At 44.5% G+C, this 19,009-nt stretch overlaps 1 protein-coding gene across 1 annotated transcript in view; it reads left to right on the top strand.

The window, feature by feature from the left end:
* RNF167 (ring finger protein 167) overlaps positions 1 to 16,031 on the top strand; it is a 490,868-nt gene extending 474,837 nt beyond the window's left edge. Inside the window, exon 10 of the mRNA XM_085636818.1 lies at positions 11,241 to 16,031. Coding sequence (XP_085492944.1) covers positions 11,241 to 11,617 — 377 coding nt within the window. The 3' untranslated portion in view covers positions 11,618 to 16,031. The remainder of the gene's footprint in view (positions 1 to 11,240) is intronic.
* The last annotated feature ends 2,978 nt before the right edge of the window (positions 16,032 to 19,009 follow it).

The following is a 19,009-nucleotide window of genomic DNA, read 5'->3' as shown; positions in this document are numbered from 1 at the left end:
ATACTCAAAAAACCAGTACACAACCTTCTCAGGAATTTAGGATAACATCAAAAGAAATTCCCACTCAGGATGACTCCGCCAGGCAATCGGAAGTCCCAGAGGGCTGTAGGGTCATCAAAGAAATGAACAAAAGCTCTCATTGCCGGGAAGGCAGCGAGTCCATTGAACAAATCCAACAAAATCAAGTTGGAGTAAATCACCAATGGGCGTTTCTTAGTCAATGTATAACTGAAGTATCAAAAAGGCCCATGATCAATGGAAAGAAAACAGAACCGAATGTTCCTCATACAAAAGGCAGCAACCAGATAGAGCTGGTCCCACACTACACCTCAAGAGGATCCCACAAAATATTAAATAGGAGTGCAATAATAAGGCTATTAGAGACCCTTCCAGCCCTGAATCACATTAAATCAAGGGATCTGGAAAGAATTGAATTCAAACCCAATTCGAATCAAATGGGGTCTGAAATAACAATAGCAACTTGGATAGATGAACTCATCCCAGACCAGATCCTGAGGTATAAGAAGGCCATCGCAGCATGGGGCATAGAATAAAAAAAGGTGGAATCACTGTGCTATCCAAGCCCACTACAACAACTGCAAGGCACAGGGGGCATATTAAAAGGATCCAGAGGTCCCAACAATTCGGATCAAGCAACAGGTGCTGGCCAATCAATCAGGCATATCACAATCACACTCTTACCCCTTGAAACATCTACCTTTGAGGACAATTTACAATCGAACTCTACAAACATAAAATATGACGCACCATGAACATATTTATACAACAACTCCAAAATAGCTCAAGGCTGCAACTTTTGTTCCTGGAACGTGAACGGTTTATCTTCCAAACTAGATGAAATAAACTTCGTAAATTTCATCCTACAGTATGATATACTGTTATTCCAAGAAACATGGCAAACAATAAATACCCCTATAGTAGGTTATAAAGAACACCTTAACCCAGCAATAAAGGAGGCAAATCACAGTAGACCAAAAGGTGGTCTATCGACCTACATTTCAACAGACATTTTATGGAAAGTTGAGGACATTGATTTGGATTCTCCCTGGATGCAATGCACAAAACTAGAGGCCCCGTCATCTTGCACTTCGTTAATTTTGAACATCTACATCCATCCCGCTTATAAGCAGAAGGGGAGAAATGTCCAACAACTGGCTACAGCACTCAGAGTTTTAAAACACGCCTACTCACATGCCAACATCATATTATCCAGGGACTTCAATATGAATCTAATGCAAGCCCAAGCAGAAAACCTACCATCATACATGCAAGCCAGGCAGGGCAATTCTTCTAGATGCGATACATCAGGCAAGAGATGCGCCGCATTAATGGGCAATCTTTCACTGTTCACCTTGAATGGAAGAAGCCCACAGGATAGTCCGGCAGCCTTCACAAGAGTAACCGGTAAACCGAGAGTAACTATTGACTTCACGCTAGTGGATCCCGATCTATTTCCTCTTATTTCAAATTTCCAAATAAAGGAAAGAGCAGATAGTGATCATTATCCTCAATCTTTTAGATTAACCATCAAGCAAGAAAGAACACAGCCAGCAAGTGCCCTCACACTAGCAACCCAACCATATAACCTAAAACAACAACAACGTAGATGCAATTATGGAGTCGTGTTTTGAGCTATTGACTCCCTATGAGACAAAATCCTTAGGTAAAGAAGCCTGGGAGACTTATGTCAAAAGATTAAATACAATATTTTCAAACAAATCTAAAAGCAAAAATTTGTTCATGCCAACCGGGGCAGCTTGGTATACACACACCTTAAGGACAAAAAAAGACAACTAAATAAATTTCACAGACTTTTGAGAACTCAGGGCACCCAACATGCCTGAGAGACTCCTACCAGGAGCAATTCTGGACGAAAATGCTTTGTCAGCAAGAAACAAAATTCAAAACAGTTTTGGGCACTCATTAATCTCCTAACAAATGGGAAGAATAGGTACTTCAATTCAGAAATAACGGAACATACGTGGAGAGTGCATATAGAGGCCACATTCAACACTCTGACCCCCTCAGGGGCCGGCGTCAAAAACAAAACATCAAAGGAGACCAGGATCAATAAGACCACTTTAAACAAAGGGAACTGGACAACCATCAATCAGGGATCGAACTCCCAGGAGCTAACATCAAGAAGCAATCAAATACTAGAGCCTACGATCTATACATCAAGATCGAAATCCCTCCCCCACCCTCAAATCAACCAGCCAGAAGGTAATTCGCTTCTATGCTTGCTTGAAACCTCAAGGTCCGACCCCCAAGACTACCATCTACAGCTCACACAAAAACAGGTTTTGTATGCAATAAAGAAGCAAAGATCTGATGAAGCTCCGGGACCAAATGGTCTACCCAACGCTTTATTAAAAAAAAGATCCAGCATTCTGTTCTGTTCGCTTAACCTCGCTGTTCGCATATACACTAGAGACCGGCACCATTCCAGATTCATAGCGAGGAAGCCTCCTGCAACCAATCCATAAATCAAGGGCTTGTTCCGATCCTTCCAACTACAGATTAATTGCACTTATCGATGTTGAGGCCAAAAAGTTTCGCAACGAATCTGCTGAAAGATCTAGAGGATTGGGTCAACCATACAAAACTGATCCCTAATGCGCAAACAGGTTTTCGAGCAGGGATGGGCACCCTAACAAACTTATCAGCTGTCACGCTCCTGGCCAACCAGGCAATAGTTAATTCAAAGGTTTTGTATACCTGCTTTGTAGATCTCAAAGCAGCCTTTGATAAGGTCCCTAGATCTTTACTTTGGGCTAAAATGAAGTCTTGGGGAGCCCCCACAAAATTGTTAGATGAAATCATTAACCTATACTCAAAAACATGGGTCCAAATCAAAATGGGGGATGGTCAAAGTTTAACTAATAAAATCTCGACCGTAAATGGCTTAAAACAGGGATGTGTTTTGGCTCCCTGTTTATTCAACATCTACACAGCTAACCTAGACAATAACCTTCGCCTAGCACAAGGGGACCCCCCAAAACTGGGCAATGTTCGAACAACAAGTTTACAATATGCGGACGACATAGTGCTGCTATCTCAAACGCCCAGAGGTCTACAGTGCTTGATAAATCAATTAGCACTATACACAGCTTCAGTTCAACTAATCATAAATTTTCAGAAAACAAAAGTTATGTTTTTTTCAAACTCGCATAAAAAACAACCAAAATGTACCTGGACAATAAACAGTGACCCCCTGGATCAGGTGGGAACATATAAATATCTGGGGGTACTGTTAGACCAACACCTTAGTTTCAAGCAACATCTAGAACTAGGGAAAGTCAAAGCAAAACAGCTGCCATTCGCATTTAAAATTTTGCACAAAAAAAAACTAAGCGACATTTCAACAACACACTTATTGACAGTTGTGGCGGCAACATTTTTGCCATCAATTACGTATGGTTCTGAACTTCTAAACACAAAGGATGCAATAATTTTAAATACTGCTCAAACTCGACTCTTTAAGAATCTATTTTAAATTCTGCGCCATATTCCACAAGCCTTGATCAGACTGGAATTCGGGTTAAAAAATCAGATTCCAACAAGACAAGGGGGCACTTGTCAAATATTATTGGAGACTGAGGGCAGCGGAGGAAGATTCTTTAACACATAATTGCTGGCTGGAGGAATTTAAACAAGTAGTCAACAAAACCATCAAGCTACAATCTCAGGCAATAGACAAAGCCGCCTTGATTTAAAAAACCAACGCCTGGATGGTAATACCAACATACAAAAAGCTAAAACCTCAATCATACCTGACAGAACATTTCGCAAATCAAAAAAAGCTGAAATTGATTTTATTGAGACTGGGTGTGTATTCATCAAAAGATCTCACTCCAAAATGGAAGCGGGCGTGGCCCACAATGGATTGCCGCCTGTGTGGCCAAGGAGAAGAGTCAGTACTTCACCTACTATGTATTTGAAAACCCAACCCTTCTACGGCCACTATTGAAAAAAGAACAAATGAGGACTTGCAGAACTGCTGTAATCAAATGCCTAGGAGGCTCAACAGTAAAACTGGCTTGTAAGGCAATAACGTTTCTGACTATTGCAGCAAAGGAACTGGAAAAGAGGGACTGCCACTTAGAACTAACTGGGGCTACAAGGTGATAAATTGCAATTAAGAATTTGAAGTCCATTTATTACAGCCCCATATACTTCACCCTGGCGAAATAATAGGAAATTAACAACGGTAGTAGTCTCTAGCCTAGAGAAAGTATAAATGAACATTTTTTTCTATTGCAGACTATTAGTTTACAGCACCAAGCACTTTATCCTGGACTCACTCGATTCAATCTACGGTACTAGTCTCCTTTTAGATCACCAACCCACGTCTATCCTTTTAAACTTGTTTTATTATAAATTTTAATGAGACTCATGTTAATTAATGCATTGATATAATCGTTCTAGTAAATTTTATGAGATTCATGTTAATTAATGCATTGATATAATCGTCCTTGTACTCTGTGTATATTGGTGGATGTGCCACCCTTTTATGATTTGAACTAAATCAAATAAAAGTAATTTATCTCTCATTGGAAGCCCCATCCAATTGTAGAGGGCCGCAGTGGTCCAAATAGAAACAAGCAAGTGGTCTGTCTGATATTAGTAAGGGTGTCTGCGCTGGAAGTGCTACGGTGGAACCCTTCATCTGCTGGCAGATGTCGCAATTTAGGACAAAATTCTTTGTCTGTTTAGTTAAACCAGGCCACCAATAGGGCTGTTTCAATAATGAAACCCTCTCTGTAATCCCTGCATGTGCAGAACCCAGACCCCCGTGTGCAGCCAGAATTAAATCCAATCTGTGATCCAGGTTTGGTATTACTCTATCACCCACTCCTGGAATTTAAGCATACGGAATAATATTTGCATCTAACTTATAGGAGTATTTGAGTGGAAAACCTTTCGGTAAGGCGGTGCTGTTTTTGCTTGAAGCAATGACAGCTACCATTATCTTGTTGTTTACTCCCTACGGCTGGCTGAGAAGATCTGTCAGTGTAAATAATATATTCATACTGATCATGAGGCATTATTTCATTTGGTAGAGGATATTCTTGTTCAGATTGCAGAAATGCTTGTGTTTTTAGAGTAGGGTCCTATCTGTATTCTACATGTTGCAGTGAGAGAATTAGCCCATTGTGTCCATCTTGGATGTAAGGCTTTAGCATTAGGAACGCTCGCCTTTGTAGCAGCCTCTAAGGCTGGTACTGGAATTACGACAATTATTTATTTCCCCTGAGCCAGTGCTCTTTCTCTTACTACAGCGGTCTGTACTGCTGTCAGGATTTTCTCTGTAGAAGCCAAGTGCATTTCAGCATTTGTGTACAGGTGTGATTTGTATGCTATGGGTACTGTTTCTCCTTCATTGAAGGTTAGGTAAGTGTACCCCAATTGACCCGCTATAACGTAGATCACTAATTTGAGGAAATTCACGAGTGTCTGCAACTGTTTTGAAGCTATCATGTCAGCTTGTAGGGAACAAAGGATATCTGTGTGTTCCGTGTCTAATGCCTGACTGATTAAGTAGTAGAAAGGTTTCACTTTTTCTGCGTAATCTAAAATGTATGTTTTGCCAAACTTTATAAATCCCAATATGGATTGTAAGTTCTTCAAAGATTTAGGAGGTTGGAGCAGTGCACACTTTTCCAAAAAGTTAACTACTAGACTTTTCCCTTCACTTTATAGTTCATATCCCAAAAATAGGACATTGAGGTGGGCTATTTTTGATTTTTTTAAATTAAATTTATAGCCCTCCGAGGCGAACCCCAAAATTATGTTGCTCACCCTGTCCAAGTGATCCTTTAAATAGTCATCCGTCAGATAAATATCCTCTACATAGGACAATGCCTCTTCATCCAAATTCTGAAGTATACCCTTGGGGGAGTCGACACAATTGACCCTGGGAACCTAACGCTGACAATGTGGTAGTTTCAGGCGCTATATTTTGGCAGAAGAATCGATTTGAAATATCCAGTGTTGTTTTTTTTCCTCCACATAATGTTATCCATTAATGCCTCAATGTGTTCATTCTGTACTGCAAATGTTTCAGTGCAAATGTTCAGTTGTCGATATTCTAAAACTAGATGGTATGAATTATCGGGTTTCATTACGGGAAACAAAGGATTGTTCATTGAAGAGGTGCAAGTTACTATTACACCCTGGTATTCAAGTTGATCTAAGAGCTCCCTGACCTGTTTTTTTGCTTCTTGTTTTATTGGGTACTGTCTCTGTGGAGCTGGAGTAGTTTTTACTGGGATTATATGGTGAGGTGGCTCAGTATCCCACCCAACTCGGTTGCGATAAAGTGCTGGAGCAAGGGCTACCACCCACCCCTGTATGTATGTGTTTTAAGTATATTGAAACGAGGTCGGAAAAAGCTGGTGAAATTACCGTTTCTCTCTTTGGGCAATCCATAACAATTTCAGGCGGCCAATCTTTCAGCTAAAAGGATGTCCTATTCAAAAGTCAGGTTCTCCCAAAAGAGACCTTTAACTTTTGTAGGTTTGTTCCCCTCTATTTGGAGTTATCTCATGTAACCTATGTGGGACACTTACCCTTGTATCCGGTGTTTCCACCGTGATATGCTCATTCAGCTCCGCTGTCACCAGAAATTCCATCAGGTTCTGACGAGCTATTGTTACTTCTGCTGCACTGTCTAGCATCATCAGAGCCCATTCCCTGTTCAGAAGTTGAGTCCTCAGAATTCTGGGCACATTTAACTTTAAGACCTGCTACTTTCTTCTTTTTAAATTGGTGTTTAGATTTTTGCTTCTCTTCTTTCTTGGAAGTATAATCTGAAGTGTGTGGCGTGTCTCTGGACTTTGTACGCTCTTGTCTGTGTTCTTACCATCCTTCCCTCTCGGAGTTTCTTGGTGAACCCTGAAAGGAACAAGAGGAATGTGTATCAGTATCCTGAAACCTGTCTGGTTTTTTAATGTTATCCCTATTCCTAAAGTTGTACCTCCTTTCGGAGGGCTCTTGTTGAGGAGACCTACCCCTGGACTGAGATCTATTCTTTTTTTGTTGTTGTTGTTATCCTATTTCTTCTTGGAAGAATCAGGTGCTTGCTTGGTGTTATCCTTTTCAGGACCACCCATTCAGCATAGATGTCTTTGAAAAGTTTAGGTAATTTACGTTCCTGTTGTTAAGGAGTGAAATCCCTCAGAAGTTGGCGTATTGCCACTGCTACTGCCTCCCCTTTTATATTTGCTAATATCATCACTGATACCTGGACAAAATTACCTAATAATTTCATCCCTAAGTTCAGAGCAGGTTCTGCTCCATACTCAGTCTGTATTTGTCTTAATACGTCTGGTATTAACGCTAATGACGGGATACCATGAGTTCTCGTATATATGGCAGCGAGAACTGACTGTACCCCAAGTGGTACAATCCTCTATCTCTGGAGCTATACCTATTGGCAAGCAGATTGTTAACATTCTGTGTTTTTTTATAGGGCTTGTGTGTGGAAATACTGCCTCTAGCTGTGTTATTTTTTGAGCTATCTAGAATGGCATTTGCTCGCGTTTAGTGGGCATTTTACCCATAGCTGCGTGTAGCGTTTGTGGTGTAATTTCAGTTGTAGATCCCTGAATTTGTCCTGTTGGTGTAGCCCTTGTTGACTGAAGTATGAGTGTTCTCATCACAAACTGTTTCAGGTTTCTGTAGAGTTTTATTATTTCATTATGAAGTGGAAGTAAGTCTGCTACTGGCATTGAGTCAATATCTGGATGTGGTTGGTAAGTCACAAGGACTGGCCAAGTGGCCCTGTCTCTTCCGAGCGGACCTGGTCTTACTTTATCTTTTGTGTGGGGAGGGCGCCTTTAAACCAGTTTGTTTGCTCCTGGTAGGTGAGCGGAACTTAAATGTCCTCATACGGATAGTACTCATCTGGTGTTTCATCTTCAGTGTAAGAATGAAATGTCTTTGATTGTGCATTTGCTGGTGGGAATTTAACCCATGAATAGAACTCCTCTGTTCTATATGATTTGTGAGCCTCAATCACGAATGTTACTGTCTTGCCCCTAGCTGAGACTCAATATTCTGCTAGTTTTAGAGTAAGGGCAGTTCTAACATTTTCTGACATCTTGATTTCCCCTTCTAGTTCTCCCTCAACTCCTGCACCCGCACATAGTGCTGGGACAGCGTTGCCTTCTTCATTGTTGAAAAAGTTTCAAATGAACTGAGAGAGGTTTAATGCACAATAGGAACGGTTTGTCCTACCATATTGTTAAACCTACAGCACATACATAGGATATGCCTACTCAGCTGTGGTGGAATAGTTTCCTTCCCACTCCAGACGTCTCAGGGTGTGAGTAGGGGTCTCTGAGAAAAGCACGACTGAACTACTCAGATTCGACCGTTAAACAAGTACCAAACTTACCGTTGACGGCGCCATGTCGTGTAGTTCCTACAAACCTATAAAGGGTCTGCTCGTTTAGACAAAATACACTGTAGGATTGGTGTCCAGACTGGTTCTAGACACCCCCAACGGGTATGTTGGCCTGTATACCAGCTCGCTCACAGTGCCACTAGAATTCCCTCTTACCGAGGAGAGAATAGTTCTTGGCAACTATCGAACATGACAACCCTGACCCCTCAGGACCGTGGAAACAGTGCGATACTTTTCGCTCAGTCACTCGTGCTCACGTTCTCTCAGAGAGATGCACAGAATAAACGGGGACGTTTTTCAATAAGCATTTATTGAACCAGCGTCATTCTAATGTAAATTAGGTGTGCTGAAACAACCATTAGACAGTAACAGATATGAATGATTATAAGCACTCTCAGAGGAAAGGAATGGTAGATTTCTACCATCGTGCTAAAACAATGAATACCCTCAAGTATATACAATACATGACAGTAATAAATGCGTACTGCTACAATGCGACCCCAACTAGATGTATCGAAGTGTACCTAGCATGTATGTAGGTGTAGAAGCCAAGAATGCCTCTAGGATAAAGTCAACCCCATTACCTGAAGTGAGAGACTGTGGGAACCTGTCTTGGTCTCGAGATGAACACCCCGCAAGGGATGTCAAACCACTGCGAGCTGGAGTGTGTGCGTGCAGGAGCCTCAATGTCTCACATTAGTGTGTCAGCATGGAAGTCCTTTTGTCCTCCCTCTGAGTACCTCCGCAAGATATGGTGTTTCTGTACCCAAAGTGGTACCCTCAGGGGTTCTACCTTGCTGTGTCATGTCGGAAGGAATGACCCTTGTACATAGTTATTATGCAGGAGATGGTAGTCCTGCTGAGTTTCCAAGAATCCTTATGCATAATGGATGAGGCTAGTTTTCAGGGAAAACCCTGCGTCCTGTAAGCAGTACCGTAACTGGGTAAAAGGTCAGTCCCAAGAACCGTTATGTAGGGGAGAATATAGGTGAAAGGTTAGGTACCTGAGCCTGTATTGGGGTACATATATGGAACATAACAATAGTTTGCATTTAGTCTGTAAAGCTGTGTGCACACGGGCGTGCCCTCAGGTGTGTCACTGAGTGCACGGAGAGTGCTCACAGACGTGCTGAGGCGAGCACCCAGCATTGTGTTGGCATGTTCTGGGCTCAGAACCGTGCTAAGGTGAGTACACTACTACGAGGCGCACTATGTGGACACAGCACCCCATGTCCCCACCTTGACTAAAGTTGAGTGGTTTATCCCCTCTCCAGACTTGCAATGCCAGCTCCGATTGGTTTATTGGCAGTGAGCTTGTCTCCGCCTCGCAGATTGAACCTTCTCACAGTATTGGGGAGTATGTCCTGCACCTGGGGGCCGATGCTACGGCAGACTCCCCGCAAACATTGCCATAGTAAGGTGGGGTTCCAGCTGGAGAAGCAGAGCGAAAGTGCTGCAGTGGGAGAGGTTCGAGTGTCTGTCTCAAAGTCTGCACAGGAAGGGATGTCACAGAATCCTCATAAAAGCGATGGGGCTTTTTAAAGAGCTTCTGTAGCGCAACCTTCACGGCGAAAGATTCCACGTTTGTTCTTAAAACGTGCAATAGTTGTGTTGAACTGGTTGCAGGGGACCGTTCTCTGAAGCACCTGCTGGACTTTTCAGCAAAGTCATCCGGGTCTATAAACAGAGCTGAGATTCTCAAGGACTTCAAATCACAGCAGGAGGGTGATAAATAGAGCGGCGATCCTTGTTCTATTGACGCTGCTTTGTGGACTAAAAGCCCCCCTTCCAATAAAGGCACACTGCAAAGGAAGCCTGCAAAAGGTCTGCGGCCGCGTTGATAATTTGTCATGAAAAATGATGGGTACCAGTGCGCAAAATGTGCATGTCTCACATATTGCTGAGAAGACCCACCCTCGACTAGTAACCGGGCACCTGATATGCAGAAACACGTGGTCTTTGTGCCAGGGGATGGCGTGTCCCAGCCTCGCCCTCCAGAAACATGATCCAGTGAGGCAGAGACCTCCAGGGTTTGAAGTGAGATGTACTCGTACGTAGCTCCACCGAGGCTCCTTCGTCTTAACGTCCACATAATTAACTATTGCCCCCTCCTGGCCAGCTCTGTCCCCTCCTCTGGGCCGTCTTTCTGCTTTCACTCTTAAAAACTTTTTTTCTCTAACTTTATTTCGCGTTTTCATCAATACAAAAGAAATATGCATGAATGTAGGTACATCAGTCTATAATCGTAGGCTGTCTCATCATTCCAAGTTAGCGTCTTAAGCATTATAATAATATACCCGGATAGACCCCATGCCACAAGACCAAAGGCATTAATAATCACTTGACACATTAGCGTCATTGAAACCGACCTCACTCAAAATTATTTAAAAAAAAAAGAATCCAACAATTACATTCCCTCTTCCCACAAAACCAACATGCATCTCAATGCAGCGTACTTACAGTTTACATACATAACAAGAAAATCAACCCAATGGTGGGATGGGATCATCCCACTCCCGCCGGGACGATTCCCTGCTCCAATTCTTAAAAACTTGAAGTCACTAGTGTTCTGTTTACACCACGCTTGGCTTTTGATTGCCATTTTGTGGCATTCAAGTGGTTTCCTTGAAACGTTGTTGGCAAGAACGCTGATCTGGGAATCCCCGCTTCTGTTTTTGTTGTGGCTGTGGCATTGGTTCATTCTGCTGGTGTAATGTTAGTATTCCAGCTGTATGTATGCTAATACAAATGCTGATAAATGTTGATAAAAATGCTGATGGGATGGCTCTGTTTTTGTACCCTTTTCCAGCTTATCACAGCAAGTGTGTGGACCCCTGGCTGACCCAGACCAAAAAGACCTGCCCCGTGTGCAAGCAGAGGGTGGTGCACGCTGCCGAGGACTCTGAGTCTGACGAAGAGGTCCAACGAGGGGCTGATGAGGAGGAAGGTGAGGACGAAAGGGACTCCGAGCGCACTCCTCTGCTGCGGCCTTCCTCGTCCACTGGGACGCAGTCCTTCGGCAGCATGGCCGAGTCTATGGCTCATCCTGATGACGAGGAGGTGGATTCATCTGATGATGAAGAGGAGGAAGAGAATCACTCAAGCAGCCATTTCAGGGGAGCGGATAATCAAGACGAGACTCTGCTATCCGAGCCGCTGCCTGTCCATGGCTCGATCAATGTTTAACCCACCTCAGAACCCCACCTTTACCTAGGGCTCCTCACTAATGACACATCTGGCTTTATTACTTGTGTTAAATGCAGATTGTGTGACCACTAAACGGATTGCTGGGGTAGCCTTTAGCCACGGAACTGCACCAGGAAGTGACCTGAGCATCTGCCATAATGTGATTGTGTTAGAGAAGGCAGGGCGCCCTTATGGGTTCCTGCTGCAGCACATTACTTTTTAATGCAGGGAGTGGACTGCTACTTTATTGGGGGAATAGAAAGGGTAAGTAGAATTCCAGCGGTTTGCCTCCATGGTGGAGGGACCCTGTCAATAATCCAGTATTACTTTCGCTAAACCGAGTCTTGGCAAATGATCATCTGCCTTCAGGGCCAAGTGTCTTCAGGGAGAGACGACTACCGGGCATCTTGGCCAAGTGTTGGTTGGGTCTTGACCAAGCTTGCTTTGCAGGAGACCTGGTGCTGGGGTCAGGGCTCCTCCTGCCCCAGAAGGGCACCGAATATTTGCTCTGAAGGACACAGCTTGATTTATGACAGCATTCTGTGGAAGGGGCAGGTTCCTTGGCTAGTGGGCAACCATGTCGCAGGGGAAAGGTCCTTCGGGTCATGACCAACCGTGCTCTGGAGGGATCGTATCCCTTGCAGTTTTGCCATGAAGGCTCTGGAGTGGACAGATTCTTGGATCTTTGCCAAGCATATTCTCGTGGGAAGATGTTCTTTGACTCTTGGCCAATCATTCTCCTCAAAGTACATAGTCATTGGGTCTTGGGAAGACATGCTGTGAAATAATGTATTTTTGGGGGGTTTTGACATTGCATGCTCTGGAGTGGGCAGATTCCTTGGCTCCTGGCCAAACACACTTTGGAGAGGTCATAGTCCTTGGCTCTTGGTCAACTTACTTTAAAGGGGGGCAGGTTTTTCAGGCTACAGCCAAACACGCTCTGAAGACAACAGATGTTTTGAGATGTTGGCCAATCATGGTCCAGAGGCGAAATTCCACTGGACACAGCCAAGCATGCTCCTGCATGTGTTGGCTGCCGTTGGTTCTAGCGAAGCATGCTTCTTATGGTGTCACTGGCATTGCCTTGGGGTATGACCACGGGGTATCTGGTGGTATTCAGTATCTTTCGCCTGCGTGTGCCACAGTGGTTGAGTGAGCACAAGAAAAGGAATGCCTCAGATCCCTTCTCACGTGCGGTGAAGTATTGGGTTATTAGCCTGCACTTTTCGGGGCAGAGGACTCCTTTCCTTGGGTTGTCGCATTCATTTTCCTCTGGGTTACGTTGTTTTTCTAGAAGTGCCAGATCCTTCTCCGGCCAGACCAGTATTGAGCAGTTATCGTCTTTTATGAAGCACGACCCCTGTCGCAAGTACCGCATGAAGACCTGTATTCCATGAGTAGCCTTCGGTGAAAGGACTCCTCCTCCTGGGGTCTTGAGATGCAGTACGTTGAGTGGTACTTGTGTGTGTGCTCAGCGGGGCCCAGTAGAAGGCTCTCTTTATATGGGGGAGACTCCTAGAGCTCTGGCACTATAAAGAGTGCCAGGAACCTGTCATTCCTAGGAGTAGCGGGAAAGGTTTCACCTGAGGGACGGTGTAAGAACCCTCCTGGGGAAACCCCCTGGGGTTAGGCCCAGTGTTTACCTGAAATTCTTCAATTGTTCTGAAACGGGACATAAATGTTGCTTCCTGTGTCTTCCTGGGTATTTTCACATCGTGTTGCTTCTGGTTGAAAATCTTCAGGAAGACCCTATGGTTCAGTGCAGTTGAGTTGATGCCATAGTTGCTTTGGAGAACATTTCCCTTGTACTGTGTGTTTTGCTTTGCACCACACAATGGTCACTCAGTTTGTAGTGGTGATGTAGTTAGTCTGCAGAGCCGCACCCTTCATCTAGCCTAGGCGCGTTTGTAGAGGCATCGTGTGACTGGACCCCTCTCGCTTCCTTCTTCAGGAATGAAGAATTCTTTGGTTCCTCATGTGTACAGAGGGCAGTCAGTACCTGTGTTCTATTAACCACCTCTGTCCACTCTGAGACATGGAAACTGGTTCCATCCCTAGAAGGGAGCCACAGTGGGGCCAGAAATGATGGGACCATTTGGACTGATCAGGAGATTAGTTACAGGTAACCGCTGGGGTCACTTTTCAAGAAGTGTATGAGCAGCCATGCTGAAATATTCCGGTGGCGGCTGCTCGTGCAAGGTACAGGTGACCACCAAGAGACTACTTGTGCAGAGGTACAGGTGAAAAGGCAGAATCTCTTCGCGGAGAATGTTCAAGCCACTGGGCTCATCTTGTTGAGATGTTTGGTTCCAAGGCAAGAGTAGTCGTGTAGCGCTGGCCATTATAACGCTCCTGTGTATCAGTCAAAAATGTGAACATGGGTTTTCACACGGGGGCTACACTTTGCCTCCGTTGTGAGGGTCAAACTTGATTTAGAAGCCTTTTTTCCATTCCATGTTTGCTTGGTGGCCATCTGAGCATACCACGTGCTGTAACTCCTGTGTCCGCCTACATCCCATTGGACACTCTTTCACTCGGCTCTTCAGCTTCCTCCGGGGCCTGTATTTCTGTGCACAGGGGTCTTTGACATTTGGTAGTAATGCAGATTACATCTTAAGACTGCAGAATAGCAATCCGAGGATGGGGGAAGTGGTGCAAACATTATGGTGAAATTCTGGTTAGTCCATTACCATTATTGGGGATGAGTGAACTCTAATGTCAACTCCTTTCGCTCTCTCCAGTGGACTGCCTTTTCGTGACGTTGGGGCATGCTAGAGCTTGGCCAACGGCGTATACGCATTAACATCTGTATAACTTTGAATCATTGGCCACCATCGACTGGCAGTCCATCATACGAGCGGCGTTGGTTGAAGCTCTCCATAAGGACCAGGCGCGTCCTTCAGCGCCACGCTTGTGTGCGGATTGTCGGCTTAGAGATTTTAATCCGTACTCTTAAAGATGAACGTGCCACAGTAAGGCTGCGGAATTGACTGGTAGAAGTGGTTCCTAATGTTCACCCAAGTAACCACAGAGCTGCAGGGTACTTCTGAAGGAGCATTCAGGAAGCACATTGATTCCATGAGATTGGTGGTTGGTAAGCACGCCCCTCTGGTGGATACGCATCGCAGCACCAGTGAGTTTATGGTACACCTCTCGGTGTCACATTCAGGGGCACCCATACCTTTGTTCATCGTAAATAATGCTTTGTCTTTCTTCCGGTGAGTGGCTGAAGGGAAGGTGGCTGTGGTGGGTAGGGAAATGGCGGACTAAATGAAAATTGTGTTTTCAGTATTTTATCACAGCCTCCTCCAAGGCGTCCACCCAAGTGGTAGTTTTTAAATGGCTGTTCAGCTGCTCCTCGCCCAAGTGCAAAGCAGGCCCTCACCCTGGGATGGGCATCCCGTAGCACAAAGCATCTGCTTTGTATTGTTGGCCTCTAGTAAATGGGGTTTACACTGTCCTCTGTAGGAGCTGTATGTGACCTCTGTACACATCAGACTTCTACAATATATTGGTGCCTCAGAAAGCTGGAGGAGGTAAAAGAAAAAACAGGATTGGCATGGAGGCTGCACAAGTATTACACGCATCCTAAAGCTAGTGGAAATCATTTCTGATTGTGTTCAGTAATTCTAGACACCCTGTTTCCACATGAAGCCCCCAAAGAGTGATCACTAACATTATTACTAAGACGTCCTGTCTCTCGGACTTTTTCTTTAATGTAGCCCATGCGTGTTTAAAGCCTTTTAAACAATTATATTTTATTACTTACTCCTGCACACTACTTTCATCCCTTGAAATCAAAATCTTTTATACTTAACAAAAAACAATTGTTGGCAATATAAAACCTAAACGGTGTACCATGATGCTTTTTAGGGGATGTATATTCACTCTTGCACGCTCGTATAATTGTTGTATGATGGCTAGACAGGTAGATTTTAGCATTGATGTCTTGGGTGGAAAGATGGAAATGGGCAGATATTAAATCCTCCAAGACTGAAAATCAGACTCTTTACCTTCACATTTGCGGACTTTGTGTCACTCCTCGCTCCCTTTTATCTCCCTCTTATGCCCCTCACTTGGGGTAGTGAGGCCATCACTATCACCACAGGAACAGTTCATTGACAGCAACGCCCTCCTTCAAATGTTTTTTCCTGAGAGCACCTGGTAGCGTTCCTAGGATCCTCCCACCGTAGTCTCCTCCCACTGTAGCTCGTCCATTGAGCGCTTCAACCTTCTGATCAGAGCGCCCGTACTCTGTCCAGCGCTCCATTGTATGCAATGCATGGAAATCATGTATTGTCACTTGTCCTGGAATCAGACTAGTCTACTTTTTGTATTTTTTGGATGTTTACTAATTTGTCGTGGGTTTCACGGAAATGCCAATAAACATGCCAAATATATTTTTCCAACTCAATTCATTTGCAGCCTGTTCTTGCACCTGCCCTGTGACTGACTTTTTCCAAGTGAATATTTGATCATGCTCACGAAGCTGAGCGCGCGGCTGAAGACCACCTGGTTGTATGGTTTGCATTGTATGTATTGATGTTGGGTGGTGAAGTGTAGATTGCTCTGCCATGCCATGTGGAACAAATGTAGCATTTTGAGCAGAGTGGGCAGTGAGTCATCAGTCTAAGTCTTGTTCAAGGGCTGATGATCAAAGGGTGAGGTGCCTTTCTAGACTCGAGCCAGGACCTCCTGGAATCCCCAGCGTTTCGCTGTTGAACAGCTGTAATCACAGTTTGTGAATCTCCTCAGACTTCTGATCGGGGTTTTGGTTACAGGTAGATGCATGAAAAGCGATGAAACAGATATTTACTTGTGACCCGACCAGCTCCCCTTCATTGTCACACAATGGAGATCCGCTGAGATGATCTGATTTCAGCAGAAGTGAAGCTTGCACATGAGGGGGAGAAATTCAAAGAACCTCCCACTGGGGTTACATTTCAGAGAGCGTAGCTCGGGCGGGGACTGGTCTCGGCGGGGAATGGTTTCAGAGTAGGGATTGTCTCTTGTTGAAAACTCAAACCACACTACTGTTTGGGGTTAGGTCTGAAATGATCAAACGCTGTGTACTTAAAACCAAATGTGATCCTTTCGGAAACAGTGAACCAATCACCAAAGAAGTGGAATGGAGTAGAACAGCCGTTTCCAAAGCGTAGTCCGATCTGGTGACAGTGTTAATAGTATATTAAAGAGTTTACCATGAGTCCTCTACAGTCAAGCTGTAACACAAGACAGTTTATAGACTTGGCTTTAATGAACTGTGAAAATATATCCACCGTTCTTAGTACACAACTCTTCCCCGCCACCTCTTGGAGAAGAGTTCAGCACAGTGTGCCATAGAGTTCGTCAAAGCCCCCTGTGACAAAGCATGTTCACGCACATCATTACAGTCAGGCCCATAGCTCCCTCGTCATACGAGAATAACAGTGTTAAATTAGCTTTGTGCTCAGTCTTGTGCTGGCCACGGTTTGATCTAAGATGCAGAGGTACCCTCCAGATGGCACAACTTAGGGTACTGGTCCACCAATGTGCCCATGAAGCTTTGACGTGGCACTGAATCACCACAGTTCGCCCGTGTTGATGTGTTTGACATGTTGAATGTCCCACCCACCTGGAGCTTGAGTCTAATGATTTAGGAAGACCTACAATGTGATGGTATGGAACCTTTTTCCAAAAGGAGTTCTGTCCTTAAACATTGCAGGGTGATGGAATGGTTCCTATAATTTCCTGGCTGTCCCACTGAGACTTGTTCCTCTGAAATGTTTGTTTGACCATATCTTGCTCATTAAATCTGCCTTCATCACCCTTTGCTCACCTTCCTTGGCTGATCTTAGCTGAGATCTAGGACAGCCCTGGTCTCTTCCGCCATCACCCTTCACTCACCTTCCTAATGTCTGGTCTTAGCTCAGATCCAGGACAGATCTGGTGTCTGCCTACATCACCCCTCACTCAACTTCCTAGTGTCCGGTCTTAACTTGGATCCAGGACAGCCCTCGTCTCTGTCTCCATCATCCCTCACTCACCTTCCTACTGTCCGGTCTTAACTTGCTTCCAGGGCAGCCCTCGTCTCTGTCTCCATCATCCCTCACTCACCTTCCTAGTGTCCGGTCTTAACTTGGATCCAGGACAGCCCTCGTCTCTGTCTCCATCATCCCTCACTCACCTTCCTAGTGTCCGGTCTTAACTTGGATCCAGGCCAGCCCTCGTCTCTGTCTCCATCATCCCTCACTCACCTTCCTACTGTCCGGTCTTAACTTGCTTCCAGGGCAGCCCTCGTCTCTGTCTCCATCATCCCTCACTCACCTTCCTAGTGTCCGGTCTTAACTTGGATCCAGGACAGCCCTCGTCTCTGTCTCCATCATCCCTCACTCACCTTCCTAGTGTCCGGTCTTAACTTGCATCCAGGGCAGCCCTCGTCTTTGTCTCCATCATTCCTCACTCACCTTCCCAGTGCCTGGTCTTAACTTGTATCCAGAAGGCCCTTGCATTCCCTCAATCACCCTACACTCGCCTGCCTAGTGTCTGGTCTTAGCTCAGATCCAGGACAGACCTAGTGTCTGCCTCCATCACTCATGACTAGTAACTGGCCCCAGACATACAAAAGCCATTGCCTCTGAGCCATGGCTATCTTAAGTAGGTGAGTTTAGCAAAGAGTGGAGCAGATGTTTACTATGAAATTGTGATCTGCTTCCATCCACTTGCTGGGAGTTGCAGAGAAAAGTGAGCAAGAAGCCTATAATGTGGCAGTTGTATTATTCCGGTTTGGTAGTTTAGATGGTTAGTTTGTAATTTCTCTGTATAAATTGTACTAGTCTCAAATAAGGGGTTTTCTTCCTCTAGTATGCAAGTCTCAAGGGGGCAAACCCAGGACTTTTTTCTGCCATAACTGGAAGTGAAGGCAATCGCGTTATGCACTTTGTACTTGTGACTGTTAAGGCAGCCCTCACAAATTTACTTCCACTCTGTAGGATGTTTTGCAAAATAATTTGTACCCTTTTAACTCGTCTGCTGTCATTTCATCTTGTACACAGTGTGTTGTATTGGTATATTCTGATGTGTAACTTTTATAAATCATTTCTCTAATAACAAACCTTCCCGCAGCCATGTTGTTATATGTATCGGAATAGATCTACTGCTAACACTTCTCAGCAAACCCATTGCCTGGTAAGCAGGGGATTCCTTAAAGTGTTTAGTTTCTGGGATTTTGCAGAACATGGATGTCCTGTTTTGTGTGTTGAAAGTTAAGTCCATATTTTCCTAAGCCTAGAAGCATGTTGTGATGGATACAGATGACTGTTGTTATGTTTTTTGACAGAGTTATGGGGTGTACATTTAAATTCTAGGTTACTTTCCTGAAACTTATAATTTAGATTAGATTGTTTGCACAAC

This window comes from Triturus cristatus, chromosome 12 (genome assembly GCF_964204655.1).
Source record: "Triturus cristatus chromosome 12, aTriCri1.1, whole genome shotgun sequence".
Taxonomy (NCBI): Eukaryota; Metazoa; Chordata; class Amphibia; order Caudata; family Salamandridae; genus Triturus; species Triturus cristatus.
This window is presented reverse-complemented; position numbering and strand designations above follow the sequence as displayed.